General features: G+C 39.3%; 1 protein-coding gene across 2 annotated transcripts in view; it reads right to left on the bottom strand.

Moving 5' to 3' along the window:
* smchd1 (structural maintenance of chromosomes flexible hinge domain containing 1) overlaps positions 1–16,601 on the bottom strand; it is a 129,531-nt gene that overhangs the window by 96,622 nt on the left and 16,308 nt on the right. For both annotated transcript variants that reach the window (XM_043688217.2, XM_043688218.2), the window contains exons 10-14: positions 13,135–13,345; positions 12,054–12,171; positions 11,410–11,593; positions 9,890–10,087; positions 7,018–7,131 (exon numbers count right to left, since the gene is read on the bottom strand). In XM_043688217.2, coding sequence (XP_043544152.2) covers positions 7,018–7,131; positions 9,890–10,087; positions 11,410–11,593; positions 12,054–12,171; positions 13,135–13,345 — 825 coding nt within the window. The remainder of the gene's footprint in view (positions 1–7,017; positions 7,132–9,889; positions 10,088–11,409; positions 11,594–12,053; positions 12,172–13,134; positions 13,346–16,601) is intronic.

Raw genomic sequence — 16,601 nt, 5'->3', positions numbered from 1 at the left:
GCCTCCTTTTGAAACAAGAGATAGAATAAGAGAAAGTATCCACAAGCGAAGGGTTCCTTTATAAATTAAACTTCAAAGTCAACTAAGTTGGTGAGTGAATAAAGCAGAGGGTGTCAATTTATCCCTCATCACCCAGGAAAGTGCCACTGATTAGAGGCAGAAAATAAGTCTACCTTCAGGGAGGTTTGTTAGTATTAGAAGGGTACCATCAAAAATCCTATAGTCTCATGAAATGGCCTGACTAGACATACCTAGAATCGGAAAGATTTAAATAGGTTGCATTTAACCAGGTGCACTTAAGGCTGAAGCCACATATGAAAAATTGAAATAATTCTCCATGAAAAAAGATTAAAAATTCAATTCCCCTCCCAATTAGAATAAGCCTCAAGGAGCAGTATGTGATGGAATCAAAGCTGCAAATCACACTGGCTCATGTGTATGAACATGAACACATCCATGGGAAAGACAGAAAAGCCAGGAGCCCTCTTTAGGGCAAAAAGTGTAGTAGTACTGAGCTGAAAAATGAGACAAAGTAGCCTGCCTGGGCCAACTGCAGGAGGCTCAGAGAAAAAAAAAGTAGGATTTAATTAGGGCTTATCAACACTGAACCATAGCCAGAGCACAGCAGAGGGGGCTCTGGATCTGACTGCAGCTGAAAATCCAGTAAAGGTTCTGCTGAGGAGCACAGATAATGTGCACATCTGAGATTGACTAGGATTTTACATCTTAAGGAGTGGTAGCACATTTCCCCAAGGATAAGGTGAGCAGGACTGTAGTGATACATAGGAACACTGGGGACAGCTAAACTCTACAACTAGGAATAGCATAATCTCCCCACCAGAGAATGCAGAATACACCAAGATTCTCGTAAAAGGTATTGAAGGAGAGTTCCAAATGCACCAACCTTATTTCAGGACCACTGACTATAGAAGACATACCTAAATGCATTTGTGAGTGGTAACAACATGCTCTATAACAGTGACTTAGCATTGGATTGAAGTGGCAGAGGTCAGTGAGAATGATTAGCTACAGGTGAAAGTGCCAGCAATTTTCCCTGACAATGGTCACATGGTCTATGGCTATACAAGCTCAGTTAATACAGACTGAGGCGTGGAGGGGGTCATTAGGGCCGACTGCCTGCCCCTCTTCCGCGGTTACATTAGGGTTCGGGTGTCCTTGGAGAAGGAGCACGCGGTGTCCACCAACACCCTGGAGTTGTTCAGGGAGAGGTGGGTGCCACGGGGAGTGGAGTGCATTATTTCCCCCTCCAACTCTATTTTGATTTAGTCCCTACCCTCCCCTTCACTGTTTTGATCACACAGCATTGTCCTTTTATGGGAAGGGCAGTGTTTGTCACTGGCCACTCGGGTGTTTACATATCTTCCTGGTGGTGGAAATTGAATAAAGATTCCTGCACTGTGTGTCTTTCACTGTGTCTCACACCTGCACACACACACACACCATGGGTGCTGGGGAAAAAAATAAGCACTACCGCACTTAGGTGGTCGTGTGGGGGTTAAATTTATAAAACTTATACCTACACACAGCAAAAAAAGAAAAAAAGAAAAAAAAAATACAGGTGATAATAAGCACTACCACACTTAGGTGGTAGTGTGGGGGTTAATTAAAAAAAAAGAAAAAAAAACAGGAGTGTCCACCTACACACAAAAGAGAAGAAAAAAAAAGAAAAAAAAATACAGACTGAGGTGGCACTGCACACAGAAGACCCTCCAATTAGATTAGATTAGATTCCCGACAGCATGGAAACAGGCTCTTCAGCGCAACAAGACCACACCGACCCTCCGAACAGTAACCTACCCAGACCCATTCCCCTACCCTATATTCACCCGTGACTAATGCACCTAACACTATAGGCAATTTAGCATGGCCAATTCAGCTAACCTGCACATCTTTGGACTATGGGAGGAAACCCACAAAGACATGGGGAGGACATGCAAACTCCACACAGACAGCTGCCCGAGGCTGGAATCGAACCTGGGTCCCTCGTGCTGTGAGGCAGCAGTGCTAACCACTGAGCCACTGTGCCGGCCCATCCGTCTCTCTGAAACCTCCTGAGAGTCTGGAAACCCTCTTGGGGTAATATGCAGAACCTTTCTGGTAGCAGCCTATCAAGCTGACCCTTTTTTTTTTTAAAAAGAAACACAAACTCAGGCTGCACTGCTGAAGCTGAGACAGAAGTTGTCCCTGAATGCTACAATGTTAAAAATATGATCCTGATGAAGAATTGGAGACCAAGCCACCCCCTCACCGCACAAGACTGAAAAAAAAAGGAGTGGACTGTGATCCACCAGGCACGGGTTTGTCATAATTCTGTGGACAAATGTTACTGCACAAAATGGCTATGCCCATATGCAAAATGGAAGCCCACATCAACTAGATTTTAACTGGTCACAGTTCCACAAGGTTGCAGTAAGGTTTTGTAGAACACCACCAGGTTGTCCAAAATACCCAATACACAAGAGATTTGCACCGTAACAATTTTTGGGGAATCATTCAGCGAAGTATTACTATGGGATCCCAACACAAAAACAAACAAGGAGGGGGAGGGGGGGGCTATCTGTATATCTTTACAATCATGGATGTTACTACCAGTTTGCCAGAGACTGTTCCGTTGAGAATCATATATGGTAAGACATGGTGAGTGAACTGACTCAATTCTACACCCTGTACAGTTTGTCCATTTAGTTCCTGTCAGACCAGGGTTTAAGTTTTAATAATATTCCAGCCAATCATGGTACATGGGTACGACTCAGTGGAAGTCTTCACCCAGTCATAGGGATGTTAGAATGGCATCACCATACCCTAAAAACAAAGGCCACGTTATACTGGTATCCCCCATGATTAGGATTAAGGATTACATTTTCTCCTATTCATCAATAAGGTGTCACCCAATAGGTCCACTGGCTTACATTTCTTTGATTTTGTTTACAGGCATCAAGAACAAGAGCCTCAAACTAATCAAGGAGAGGTTTAAGAAGATAGGAGACAACCTTATGGTATCATCGTTCAACTATAAATCCCGTAACCCAGTGAATGTTCTGGGAACCTGGGTGTGAATTCTGCCATGGCAGCATTCAATATAAAAACCCGGATCTAAGAGTTTAATGATGACCATAAATCCATTGTCAATTGTCAGAAAAACCCAACTGGTTCACTAATGTCCTTTACGGAAGGAAAAGACCATCCTGACCTGGCCTGGCCTACATGTGACTCAGCAATCTGGTTGACTCTGGGCAATAAATGATGGCCATCATTCTGTGAAAAATAAAACAGGAGGAGCAAGTCTCTATGTTAGACCACGTAAGAGTGGCCCTGTGATTTGGCCTTAGAACAATTGCAAATCTCCCAAACTGTGATGAAAGACAAAGCAGACAACCGTGCCAGAAGCCTAACTTTTCAGCCAAGAGGGTGTTAATATAGCCAGCAATAACAGGTGAACCCTTACATACAGTAGTGAAACAGCATGGGGAAATGAGTAATCTGGTTGAGACTCTGGAATGGGGTAAAAAGCAAAGGGTTAGCCATGTCAACGTAATAAAGAAATACAATAGCCAAGAAGGAAACAACAGGCAGCGGTCAGTCCCACTGCCACCAATCTAGTGGATGAGGTTAACAACTGGAATTAATTGGAAAGATACTGGTGAAGCCTACATTGAATCAGACTTAACAAGGCTGCTCACTGCATGTAAACATGGGTGCAGAGATAAGCCAAGTTGCACCATTCTAACTACATAAGTCTTCTTGCTTATGGCAACATTCCTATCAACAAAGCTCAGAAAAGATGGCTCAGGTTCAGGAGATGAACTAAGCACTGCAGCACCAACTAATAGAGCCTGACAGCAGGAGCTGGAGCTCTCAGGCTGCATTCCTGCCCAAGTCAAACAACTGCATAAGGCTCTTCATTCATTACTTAAAACTTAATGCAGTTACCACAACTGTATTTGAGTCACTCATCCAAATTGTTGATATATATTGTGATAAGCTGGTGCCAAAGCATTGATTTATGCTGCACTTTTGCTGTCATCCAAGTACATGTTAGAAAACAACACATTTATTCCAACTGCTTTTTGTCTGCTAGTTTATTCCCAATCCATGCCAATATATTACCATAACTAAGAGTCATAGAGATGTACAGCATGGAAATAGACTCTTCTGTCCAGCTCAACCATGCTGACAAGATATCCTAAATTAATCTAAACCCATTTGCCATGCACTTGGCCCATATCCCGCTAAACCTTTGCTATTCATATACCCATCCAGGTGCCTTTTAAATGTTCTAATTGTACTAGCCTTCACTACTTCCACTGGCAGCTCATTCCATACACGCACCACCCTTTGCGTGAAAAAATCTCATCCACTTTGATTTTGCACAATAACCTCTCGCATTGTTCTCCAAAAATCTAAAAACACAACAGCCGCTGGTTCTCCTTCATCTATTCTAGTAATTCTGTGCCTTCATAAAACTCCAGTGGGTTTTTCAAACATGATTTCCCCTTTCATAAATGTGTATAGAATTAGAATCCCTACAATGTGGAAACAGACCCTTCCGACCAGTTTCTGTAGAACTCCTGTTGCTTCTAAAACACTTCCTGTTATCATATCCTAAACAAGCAACTCCAGCATTTTCCACACTGTTGATGACAGGCAAACCAGTCATTTCTTTTAGCATCTCAGGATGTACATTACCATTCACTGGGATTTATCAGCTTTCAGCAGTCCCATTAATTTCTCAAGCACTTTGTTTATTTACCAGTTTTCTTCAATTCCTCCAGCCCAAAGGACTCATTACCCTAGCAATTATGGGAAGTTGTGTGTGTCTTCTGAACAAAGACAAGTTGTTATTTAATTGCTCTGCCATTGTTTGTTCTCTGTTAACAATTCCACTGGTTTAGACTTCAAAGGGTTGAATCGTGTTTTTTTTAAAAACAACCCTTTAGTTAGTTAATGTCCTCCTGAATTTGTGCCATCTTTTCTGGGCTTTGCTGAAGCTCTAATACTCCGCTTTCATGTTCCTTTCATACTCTGGTTTGTCCTTCTCAGTCAACCTTTTGGTACTCCACTGCTTAAGTCTAAACTGCTCCCACTCCTCACACTTGCTAATTTTTCCAGCTACTTTACATATCTCCTCTTTGGTTCTAATACTATCCATAAGTTCTTATTAGCCGTGGTTGTGCCATTTTTGCCATTGTGCCCATTCACCCAAAGGAATGTATCATTATTTCTATTCATATATTTGTTCCTTAAATATTAGCTACTGTAGCACAGTCATGCCCTTTTATGTTATCCAGTCTGCCAGATTCAACTCACTCCTCATATAAAGTTCCCTTTTGTTCAGATTAAAATTCAATTTGCAAAGACTGAGAATCCAAAAGTACGATGTTTAATTTCAATTGCAATTTTTAAAAGACAACTGTGTACAGCAAATAATTAGGCTTAAAAAACACTTGTATGGGACTTGATGGAACATAGCATTTAAAGGTGTCAGGGAAACTCCAAAAATCGACTGGACTGCAATCTCTTGCAATGACAAAGATAACGAGAGGCTGTCCTCCGAACAGTCCTCTTAACATACACAGCTAAATTACCCATGTTGCTGGCAAAGGTGCCGAGTGCTGCAAGTCAGTAAACAAAGGCCTCCCCCGCCCACCTTTAATACTGGAACTGAATCATTATCAAAAGCTGATTGCGAAGTCACTGTTATCCTCCCAAAGTCAGTGCTACCTCTAACACCCAGAGTGTTGTAACAGTGCATGACTAAAGTTGACAGGATAGCCGCCTGCAGCTTTTTTTAGCTAACACAAGATGGCAAAAGGAATTGGCAGCTATTTTTGGAGATGTCCATAGCCAGATTCGTGCTCTCGATATAGAGATACTAGATAAGGGCTGTCCATAGAGATGTGTGCCACTGATCCTGTGTTTATTGGATTGGATATAAAGTTTGGGGAACGTGGCTAGCAACGACATCAATGTTGCATTGTAACACGAAAGGTATAAAAATGTTGCATTCAGCTGGGAAAGTTAGTGTCATTGACCTCTCCTCCGATCTAAGCTGTGTTTAAGATGGCAACTGATCAACATGTGAAAACCAGATGCGAAGTGTTCTCTGGCCTCTCCCATTTAGAGCTCCTAATAGAAGCCACTTCTACTGCCTCTTTGATAGTTCTCCCTAGAACAGCAATGGCCACGTTGGTCAAATATCAACTCTTTGCTGACAATTCAGAAACTGACTCGTATATATTTTAAAATTCTTTTATCTTTTTGGACTTGGCTCATTTCTAATCAGTGTGTGTTGCATTACTAATTGTTATGCTTCGTAATTAATAAACTCACTTCTTAAGAAACCCTGGTGAAATTAGCTCCCTTCAAAACATAAGCTCATTTGAGTGTGGGAAATAGATATCGTCAAGGGAAGGAATCGTTTAAGAAAACCTTATTGTAACTACCGAGGGCATAAGTAAATACAGATGCAGAGCCAGCCACCTGGGGACTGAACCATTTTGTGTACCTTATCTGGAGCCACAAATTGCAGAACCTTGCACCTGGTCTGATTATAACAATGCTGACTGACCTTTTGAGTGCTCCTAATATCCTTATGTTGATTTAGAGTAATACAACTTCAGAACAAATTCTGTTTTTCAATGAAGAACACTGCTCAGACAAATCCAATTTGGAGATTAATGCATAATAAATGCTGGCCCAGCCATGACACACTCAGTACATGGAAGAGTTTACTATGACTATGTCAGAACTACCATTATCATTGCAAATGCAATGGCAGCACAAGAGACTAAAGTCTTCACAAAATAAAATCTTCTCAGATCTTATAACAATGACTGATTACCACTCATACATAACAAACCTAAATATTTCTGTATATTGCAAATATATTCCAGATTTTCAATAATTAAGCAAGGTAATAAAAGGTTAAATACAAATATAAATGGATATGATTAACATAACATTTGACTATGGGGCTTTATTAATAACATTACTTACCACAGCTACTTGTACTTCTCCTCCAGTAGAATACACATCACCTTCATGGTCACCATAAAGGAGGAAACGAACTATGCGTCCATAAATTATTGGCATCGTTTTGATAGTTTTAACCTGGAAACACAGATATCCTTTCAGTTTGTGCCTTACAAATTAATTCTACAGACGGAACTGAAAACTCAAAATATTTTCAGCATTTGATTGCATATAATATGAATTTCATTTAACAGCAAAACAAATGTATTCACATTGAAGTGGACCAGAAACATCTTGCTATATTTGTGCCATAACTTTCCTCTTCTACAGGGCCAGCTTGAACCTGACATCAAGTTACACCTAATAATAATGAGGTCATCAAGCAGGGTGAGCCAGCAGTTTATTGAAGAACAAAAATAAATGGTTGGGACGTACACAAGATTAAGCCTACAAAACATATATTTTTACCTTAATAAGGAAATCTGACTTACCACAAATGTAAAATTAGTTCTTCAGGAGGATTTTTCAGTAGCAATAAAACTCAGAACACCAGAGAAAACTGATCTGATTCAATAAGGATTACCTTCAAAGGATTTTACTTAGGAACACAGGAACAACCCTGGCTATTCAGCCACTGGAGCCTGTTCCAATAAGGTAGAGTCATAGAGATATCCAACACAGAAACAGACGCTTTTGCCCAACTTTTCCATGCCAACCAGATATCCTAAAGTAATCTAGCCCCATTTGCCAGCATTTGGCCCATATCCCTCTAAACTCTTTCTCATACCCATGCAAGATGTCTTTTAAATGTTGTAATTGTATCAGTCTCCACCACTTCCAATGGCAGTACATTCCATACATACAACACGGCCTGCATGAAAATGTGGCCTCTTAGGTGCCTTTTAAAATTTTCCACTCTCACCTCAAACCTAGAACCTCTAACTCTGGACTCCCCTACCCTGGAGAAAAGACCTAGTCATGCCCCTCATATTTTATAAACTTCCATAAGGTTAATAAAGCATCCTCAGCCTCCGATGCTCCAGAGAAAATAGCCCTAGTCTCTCCCTATAGATCAAAATCTCCAACCCTGGTGACATCCTTATAAATCTTTTCTGAATCCTTTCAAATTTAACAACATCCTTTCTCTATCAAAGAAACCAGATATTCCATACCTTCTAACTACTCAACGCACTGACAAGTGAAGGCAAATATACCAAATGCCTTCTTCGCTACCCTGTCTACCTGTGACTCTTATTTTCAAGGAAATCATGAGATCTGCAGCCTAACTTCGTGTATCTGCCTTTGGCTCTTATCTCTTCACTAAACAAAAATTTCTCAATTTTAAAATGAACAACTGATCAAGCTTCTACAGCTGTTTGCAGGCAGTGTTCCAAACATATGTGTAGAAATGCCTCCCAATATCTCACCTGAACAGTCTAGTTCTAATTCTCCAATTATGCTCCCTATTTCTGGAATCCGCAACCATTGCAAATAGTACGCCTTTATCTAGCCTGTCTTTTCCTGTTAATAGCTTGAACCCTTCAATCAGATTAGCACCTTAAGCTTTTAAATTCCAGAGAAAACAGGCCTAATTTGTATAAGTTCTTAACTCCTTAAAGTTAGATATCATTTCTGTAAAATTATGTGGCATTCCTTCCAACACCAATATATTCTTAATGCATGATGCCCTGAATTAGATCTACTACTCCAAGTAGATCTAATCAGGGATTTGTGTAACTGCAGAACACCTTCAGCATCCTTGTACTCTGGTTCTCTCGATATCAAGGACAGCATTTCATGAGTTTACATGATTGTTTTCTGCACCTGTTCATGACATTTTAAAGATCCATGCACCTGAACGCCCAAGACCCTTTGAACATGCACTGTATTTAAATTTCATACAATCTAATCCATACTCATCCAAAAATCAACAACTATATTCTTGTTTACGTGGCACTCTGCCAGTTTTATTCTTTCACTTAGCATAAAATTACAAAAGGATATTGATAGGCTATCTACACTGTCTACAATGGCGCTTAACTTTGTGTCATCAGCAGATTTGGATATATGACTTTCTATTCCATTATCCAAGTCATTAACAAGTAACTTGAATAAGTCAGGCTGTAGCAAAGATCAGGGATTCAGGAATAGCAATGCCATTGGACGTCAAGGAGAAACAGTCTATTAATCTAGTTTTACAGATTACTGCTGGAATTTGACAAGTATCAGCCATTACATGCTCTTGGCTTATTAGGTTATTTAGAAATTTTAGAAATAAAAGCTCAAAAGTGAGTCGCTAACATTTTTTAAGTTCAATTTTCTTCAAGCCTCAACTTTCCTTTTACCTAATTCCTCCTCCATCCCAAAGCTGTTGCTTTTTTTATTATTGAGATTACAATTCCAAATACAGGTTCCTACCTGACATAGCACTTTTTATGTTCAACCAGAGTAAGCAGGATATTAAATATAAATTTCCTTTAAGTCCACATCCTTCACTCACTAGCATATACACCCAAACAGGGCTCCATTAGATTATGGTAAGCATCAACTCCAACTCAATTTCCGCTTCATCACTGATATTTAGCCGACACAAGTGCAGTGACTACAATCGAAGTTCGGGATACAAGTGTACACAATTCAACTTCTTGCTATGTAAATTATCAATCAAAACAGGACTGGAACTGGTCAACTGCTGGATCCTCTAAATAAAAATATATGGAGTCAATCACAAGGGTCAGCCTACCTGCCACACGTTATTGAGCATTTTTAGTGCTGAGGATTATGTAAACATCCATTATCAAAGACACTTTTGGGTTCAGCAATCCAGAAGCAAAAGGAAGATCATTTAGCTGGCTAATCTCCAGCTATTGTATCAATATTATGTGCAGAAACTTACCAAGTCTCCTGCTTTGAAGGTCTTGCCATCCCATTCAATACCAGCATATAAAGCCCAAGGACTCTGCATTCTTTTAGATGGTAGATCACTCCTTGTGATTGTGCCTTTATAACAGCTGAACTTTATTTGCTTGTCATATTTCTCATGGCATTCTTTAAGCCACATTGCAAATTCTCTGTCTATCTTCATTCTTTGCTCCTGAAGGAGAATTTTATGTCACAAATGTTACTCATATCAGAATCAAAATATTCAAAGACTATCTGTAAATTAGAAATTACCGCCAGTACAGACAGGATAGTACAACCTTAGGGAAAAAAAAATCACTAACTTTGAATGTTATTAGGAAGAAATGGTTCAAAAACTGGCCTTTTATTTTGAATAAAAATTAAGGGGCTCCACAACACAGTTCACAAGTATGAAAGCTATTAGAACAATAAATATTGAACTTTTGACACTGATTAGTGAAATCAAAATATAAGAGACAAACCCAGGATTGTATGTTCAATAATAATGGAGAAATGAGATGAAGTACTTCTGCAGTGTTCTTATTCCTGTACAGAAGTAGAGATCTCCATTGGAGAACAAAAGGCAGAATTTAGGAGCAAAGATACACCTTAAATATCATTTCTAAAATACCATTATAGTGGAACATAGGTGTTGGAAAAATATCAGCCTCCAAAGCAGAGGTTGGAAAAACAATGCAATAAGTTGAAATGGTAACAAATTACAGTAAACATCTGTTAAAAGGTTGAATATTTAGAGCTCTCTGAAGTGTCTTCTTATATTTCATCACTGTACAAAGTGTTCATTAACCCTGGAACATTTTTTCAAATGTTGTGAGAATAAATAAATAGCCTTTCTTGACATCGGGTATGTCATTATTCAATGTTCTAAACTTCTCCAGAAATTGTCTTTTACTAAGATTACACCTCCTATTATGGTAAACGTTTGCACAAAGCAATCTATTTTAACTTGTACACATTCAATTATCCTTCAAACTAAACTGACTGTAGATAAATTTCACTTCTTATACCATATGATTGGTCACCTTGTACAGGGATTGCATTCCAAAGCCCGAGAGGAGAGGACTCTCAGTTTCATCTCCAATACGAAACTGATTTCTGTCAGTTGGTGCAAATATTTGACAGACCTGTTGACTTTGTCAGAAGTGCAGTAGAAACCCCATTTAGCCCCATAATAGTTGCCCAAGTATCCAGAAAAGGAACATTAGAAAAGCAAAACCAGATGAGAGGAATTTTGTGATCAATAAATTTTGAAAATCTTTTTCTAAAGGAACATTATTCCATTGCCAGGTGTGGAATTTGGATAAAATGAATTGCACATGGTCTTTGAAAAAAGGGCACTTGATGTGTTGAAAAACGTATTGCTTATCAATTTAATTGACCTTAACGCAATTATTAATCAACAGACAGCCTGTTCTTTGCATAAAGAGTTAAAACAATTCAACTGTTCATAATTTTGTTTTCCCATTCAATTATACACAAATTACATTTCCATACCTGGCCATTCACAACACGTGTGAAAAGTGTGTTCTTATCCTTCAACTTCAGTTCTAAATCCATAAATGTCAACTTGTTGGTGCTGACCTGAAACTTATCATTGGTAAAAAGCACCCCCGAGATCCTGTTGTAACATTCCAGAGCCACCAGTCCTCTTTTCTTGGGGGGTGCACAAAACTCAAAACTGGAAAAATAAACATTAGCATTTCTACAACCGTAACATGCAGAATGTTTTTCATAACATTATATTAACTTGTTATTTCACGACAAAGTTTATTGAAGGTATTTTGATGCTGTGAGGGCACTTGAACCCTAATTAGCAAATTGAAACTTCAGTTAGTGAATGTGCAGATAAACTATAGATTTTGAAACAGAAGACATACAGATCCTATCATAAACACCAACATAAAAACAAAGATATTGTAAAACAAATAACATATTAGTAAGGATGTGCATATCCTAAGGCATAATAGGACTGGCTGTGATAACTTTACATCACTCAAGTCTCTCCTGGAACTAGGGAGCAAATTATCAAAAAAGGGCTGCACAATCACACTTCAGCAAAATCATTAAAAACTCAGAAAAGGAAAGAACAGGCACAATATAAGTCTGCATAACAAGATAAAAATTTCATTTAATATTACTCTTCCACTGTGGTGTAGGGAATCAGTCTTCCATTCCAAAAGCATTCAAATATTGGTCTTTTGCCTCTGGCTCCTTTATCAACAGAATAACAGTCTTCCTCATCATCCTCAACAGTATCTTAAAATAGACAAAAATGAAAAATATTTAAAAGATTCAGAAGACTTGTTACAGAACTCCAATTCTTCCTTCTGTCATTCTCCAGCTGCTACTAATATTCTAATGTACTTGTTACAAAGGTTATTTACAAGTTGAATAAATCTTGGCAAAGTACATTTGTAGTCAGAAAACACACAATTCAATTATGAATCCAAGACTTTATAATTAGGTTCAACACTCAAATGACAGATAAGCATTTTTGCAATTCACGAAATAAAATGAACAAGTCCCAATATTATGACATGGCAAAAGACAGAATGGGTTCTGTCCACTAATTTGAATTTCTCTACTCTTGAAATTTGTGGCTGATCAGTCGTTTCAGTATACTCAAGAACTGTCAACAGATTTTTGATAACAAAGGAATCAAGTGTGTGGAGATAAACAGGGATAGGATCATTGTGAATGGTTAAGTGGGCTCCACGGAACAATCTGGGGTCAGTTAGCTCAGCTGACTAGACAGCTGGTTTGCAACAGTGAAGCTCTATTTCTCAACATCAACCCTTGCCTGAGGCTGGGTGACCCTCATCTTAAACTCACTACCAGTCACCTCCCACTAATGAAAAAGTGGCCTTATGTTCCCCTGGAACTTTCTCTTTACCTACTTCTATTTATACTCTTATAAAACTTAGGTTACAGTCTAAGTTCAGTATGCATTACTTTGAGTGTGTAAGTGAATTTCAGTAATGGTAAAAGAAGTGTTCACTATGGTCGGCATGGATGGATTGGACCGAAGGGTCTGTTTCCACGCTGTACATCTCTATGACTCTATGTTCTGGTGGTCTCAGATTCTGGAGATTAATATCACAAAAATCAAATTAGCCTTGCATACTTGTACCTTAAATGCTCAGACCAGAACTCAGATGGGTTATGGTTGGAGTTGGTAAAAGAAAATAAGAAAATGCTGAATGTTAGAATCATGCTTACTGAATGTACAGCTAACGTCTTCTGGATAGGTTTCTTTATCATAGAGGAATGGATGATAACGTATTACTCCTTCAACAACACCTTCTCCTTCTACGTGTGCTTTAAATTCAAAGCAGTCTGCAGCTGTGTTGATGAAGAGAGTCTGCATGTCATCTTTTATTTCCCTTAAATTCACGATCTTTGGGACTTTTCCCTTCTCAAACATTGAGATCTAACACAAAGACATGAAAAAAACATTAAAATGAAACCATACTAATAATGGGACAAGTCGCATAAACCAATCTGCATATAACAAAACAAGCCCATTAAATAGACACATTTCTTTTCCATAACTTTCATTAATTTTAAAATACTTAATTACAAGAAAGAGGATAAATCAGGAGAACAAGAGGAAGTCCTTTAAAATCTATGAGGCTGCAACTGACTGAATGACCCATTGGTTAATTTCACTCCCTTAATGCCAGTAACCAACAGAGAGGACTGTGTTGAAAAAAAATGAGGTTAGTTAGTGTGGATGCAACCTACTGCTGATATGAGCATTTGCTTTTATTGGTCTTCCTATAATAAATACAATTCTGATCACAATTATGGTGCAGGGTTACTTACAAACCGTAGTACAAAGTTTTAATATCTTGAAAGGAACAAATGATTGGTATTCCCCATTTGCTTAAAGAGACAAGACAAACCCAACTGAGATATTCTTCCATCACCAGAATGCAGGTCCTTGGTCTCCTCCATCGCCCGACCACCCCATGGTTCAACACTTCAACTCCCCCTCCCACTCCACCAAGGACATGCAGGTCCTTGGACTCCTCCATCGCCTGCACCTCCACACACATCATTTATTGCATCCGCTGCACCCGATGTGGCCTCCTCAATATTGGGGAGACAGGCCGCCTACTTGCGGAACATTTCAGAGAACACCTCTGGGACACCTGGACAAACCAACCCAACCACCCCGTGGCTCAACATTTCAACTCCCCCTCCCACTCCACCTTGTCTCAGTCAAATCCCTCGAACTCAGCACCGCCTTCCTAACCTGCAATCTTCTTCCTGACCTCTCCGCACCCACCCCACTCCGGCCTATCACCCTCACCTTGACCTCCTTCCACCTATCACATTTCCAATGCCCCTCCCCCCTACCTTTTATCTTAGCCTGCTGGACACACTTTCCTCATTCCTGAAGAAGAGCTTATGCCCAAAACGTCAATTCTCCTGTTCCTTGGATGCTGCCTGACCTGCTGCGCTTTTCCAGCAACACATTTCCAAATGAGATATTGTAAAAGTTGCTCGTTTTGCAAATAGATTTCCTTAATTGTTTAAATAAACTAACATTCAGACTAAAGCGGGTTCTAAACATTATAACGATGAAGGTGCATTATCAGGATTTATTTTAGAAATACTAACTGATTATAAAGAACAGAACCAAATTCTGAGAGGAGGCAGAATGGTCAGAATCTGTGTTCCCAATCACTACCAAAGAGATAAACAGTAATGAGTTCCTGCAGAAAACTTTCAGAGAATTTGGAAAAAGATTGGCAAGATCTTAAAAACAGACATTCCTAGATCAGCCTTGGTGCCATCTGCTCCTGAGTACTGGCATTGGTGGATAAAACAGAATAATGCATGTGTGTGCACACACATGGGGGAAGGTGGGAGGAGGAGAATGAGACAGAAAGAAGGCTGGAAAATTTAAGAGAAGATCACGTTTGGCAAATTTGATTTAACATGCTGGGCAGGTAACCAGGAGTGATGGGAGCTATGCTTCTGATGTGGTCTACCTGGACTTAGCACGGCTTTGATAAGGTCCCTCATGATTAAGAAAGGAAGAACCCATGGGATCCAAGGCAAAGTGGCACAGTGGATCCAAAATTGGCAGAGAAGCAAAAGGTAGATAGTGACAGTAGAGGAATGCTTCTGTGATTGGAATTCTACTTTCAATCAGATTCTGCAAGATTCAATTGAGATCCATTTTAATTAATGATTTGCACTTAAATGCAGAGGAAATAGTTGCACTGGTATAATTAATTGCAATGGAATCGTTGGCTGGGCACAGCAATGCGAAATGAAATTCAATGTAAAAAACAGAGATAATGCACTTTAGAAGTAACAAACAAACAAGGCAAGGGACTACAATGTGAATAGGAGGAGCCTGGCAAGTACTTAAGATCTAAGAGACTTCGGTGCGCATGCCCTGAGAATTCTGAATGAAGGGCAGATAGTTAAGGTAATTAAGGCAGCATAAGCTCACCAAGAATGAAGAAGAGCTTATGCTTGAAACGTCAACTTTCTGCTCCTTGGATGCTACTTGACCGGCTGTGCTTTTCCAGCACTACACCTTTTGACTCTGAACTCCAACATCTGCAGTCCCCACTTTCTCCTAGTAACCTAGGAGGCCCAAGTTAATGCTCTGAAGACAATGTTCAAATCCCACCATGGAATTTAATTTGAATTAATAAATCCAGAATTGAAAGCTCATTTCAGCAATGTAGAATGCAAAACTATATTTGAATGTCATAAAAGTTCATCATTAAGGAAACCTGCTGTCATTACTTGGTCTGGTAAATGTGACGCCAGACCCGCAGCAATGCGCTGAAAAAATAATTTCTTGATCACAATGGGTGCCACCCCAGCAAAGAAGGATGCATTGTTGGATCTGGTACTGGAGATTGAAGTGGGACAAGTGAATCAGAATCAGTTGAGGACCATTTCAGGAACAGCAATCTTCAAATTAAGAGGTTCAGTTTCACCATGGAAAAGAAGCATTCCAAAATAAAGACACTTATGCGGTGAGAATGGATTTGTACTAGGTAAACAGGAATTACAGACTGGTAGGGAAAACTCCAACATAACATGCCTTTAAACATTGCTCAGGTAAAAGTGAAGTACATTGCGACAAGTAGAAAAGTTACAATTAATCAAGGGTAAATACTGGGCAGGGGAGTGGGTCTGGGTGGGTTACTCTTTGAAGGGTCGGTGTGGACTTGTTGGGCCTGTTTCCATACTGTAGGGAATCTAATCTAATCTAAAAACCACGCCAAGTTCCAAGAATGTCAAAAGGGAAAGATCTGAAGCAGAAAAACGTGCATGCCACAGATATCAAGTTGACAACAATAATGAGAGCAAGCCTGAATATACAATGTTCAGAGTGGAATAAGAAAAAAATAAATAAGAGAAACAAAGAAAGAGACCTAAACTGACAATAGAAAGAAAGAATTCCATAAGACCTCTCTATCATATAAACAGTATAAGTATGGTGTGATCAGTGTTGAAACTGATGAAGTAGCAAAAAGAGGAAGGTAAATGCATCACACTGAGGTACTAAATTACAGTTTTATTTACTTTACCAAAGAAGGAAACGTTACAAAAGTCACAGTCAGAAGTGGCAGCAGAGCTAACCCAACAAAACAATAATAGTTGGGACATTATGTTCTGGTTGAACAGGACATCGGTGAGGACTCTTCTGG

The sequence above is a fragment of the Chiloscyllium plagiosum genome, unplaced genomic scaffold, assembly GCF_037043375.1.
Source record: "Chiloscyllium plagiosum isolate Xiang-an unplaced genomic scaffold, Cpla_swu_hap1 HiC_scaffold_4, whole genome shotgun sequence".
In the NCBI taxonomy this organism is placed as follows: domain Eukaryota; kingdom Metazoa; phylum Chordata; class Chondrichthyes; order Orectolobiformes; family Hemiscylliidae; genus Chiloscyllium; species Chiloscyllium plagiosum.
This window is presented reverse-complemented; position numbering and strand designations above follow the sequence as displayed.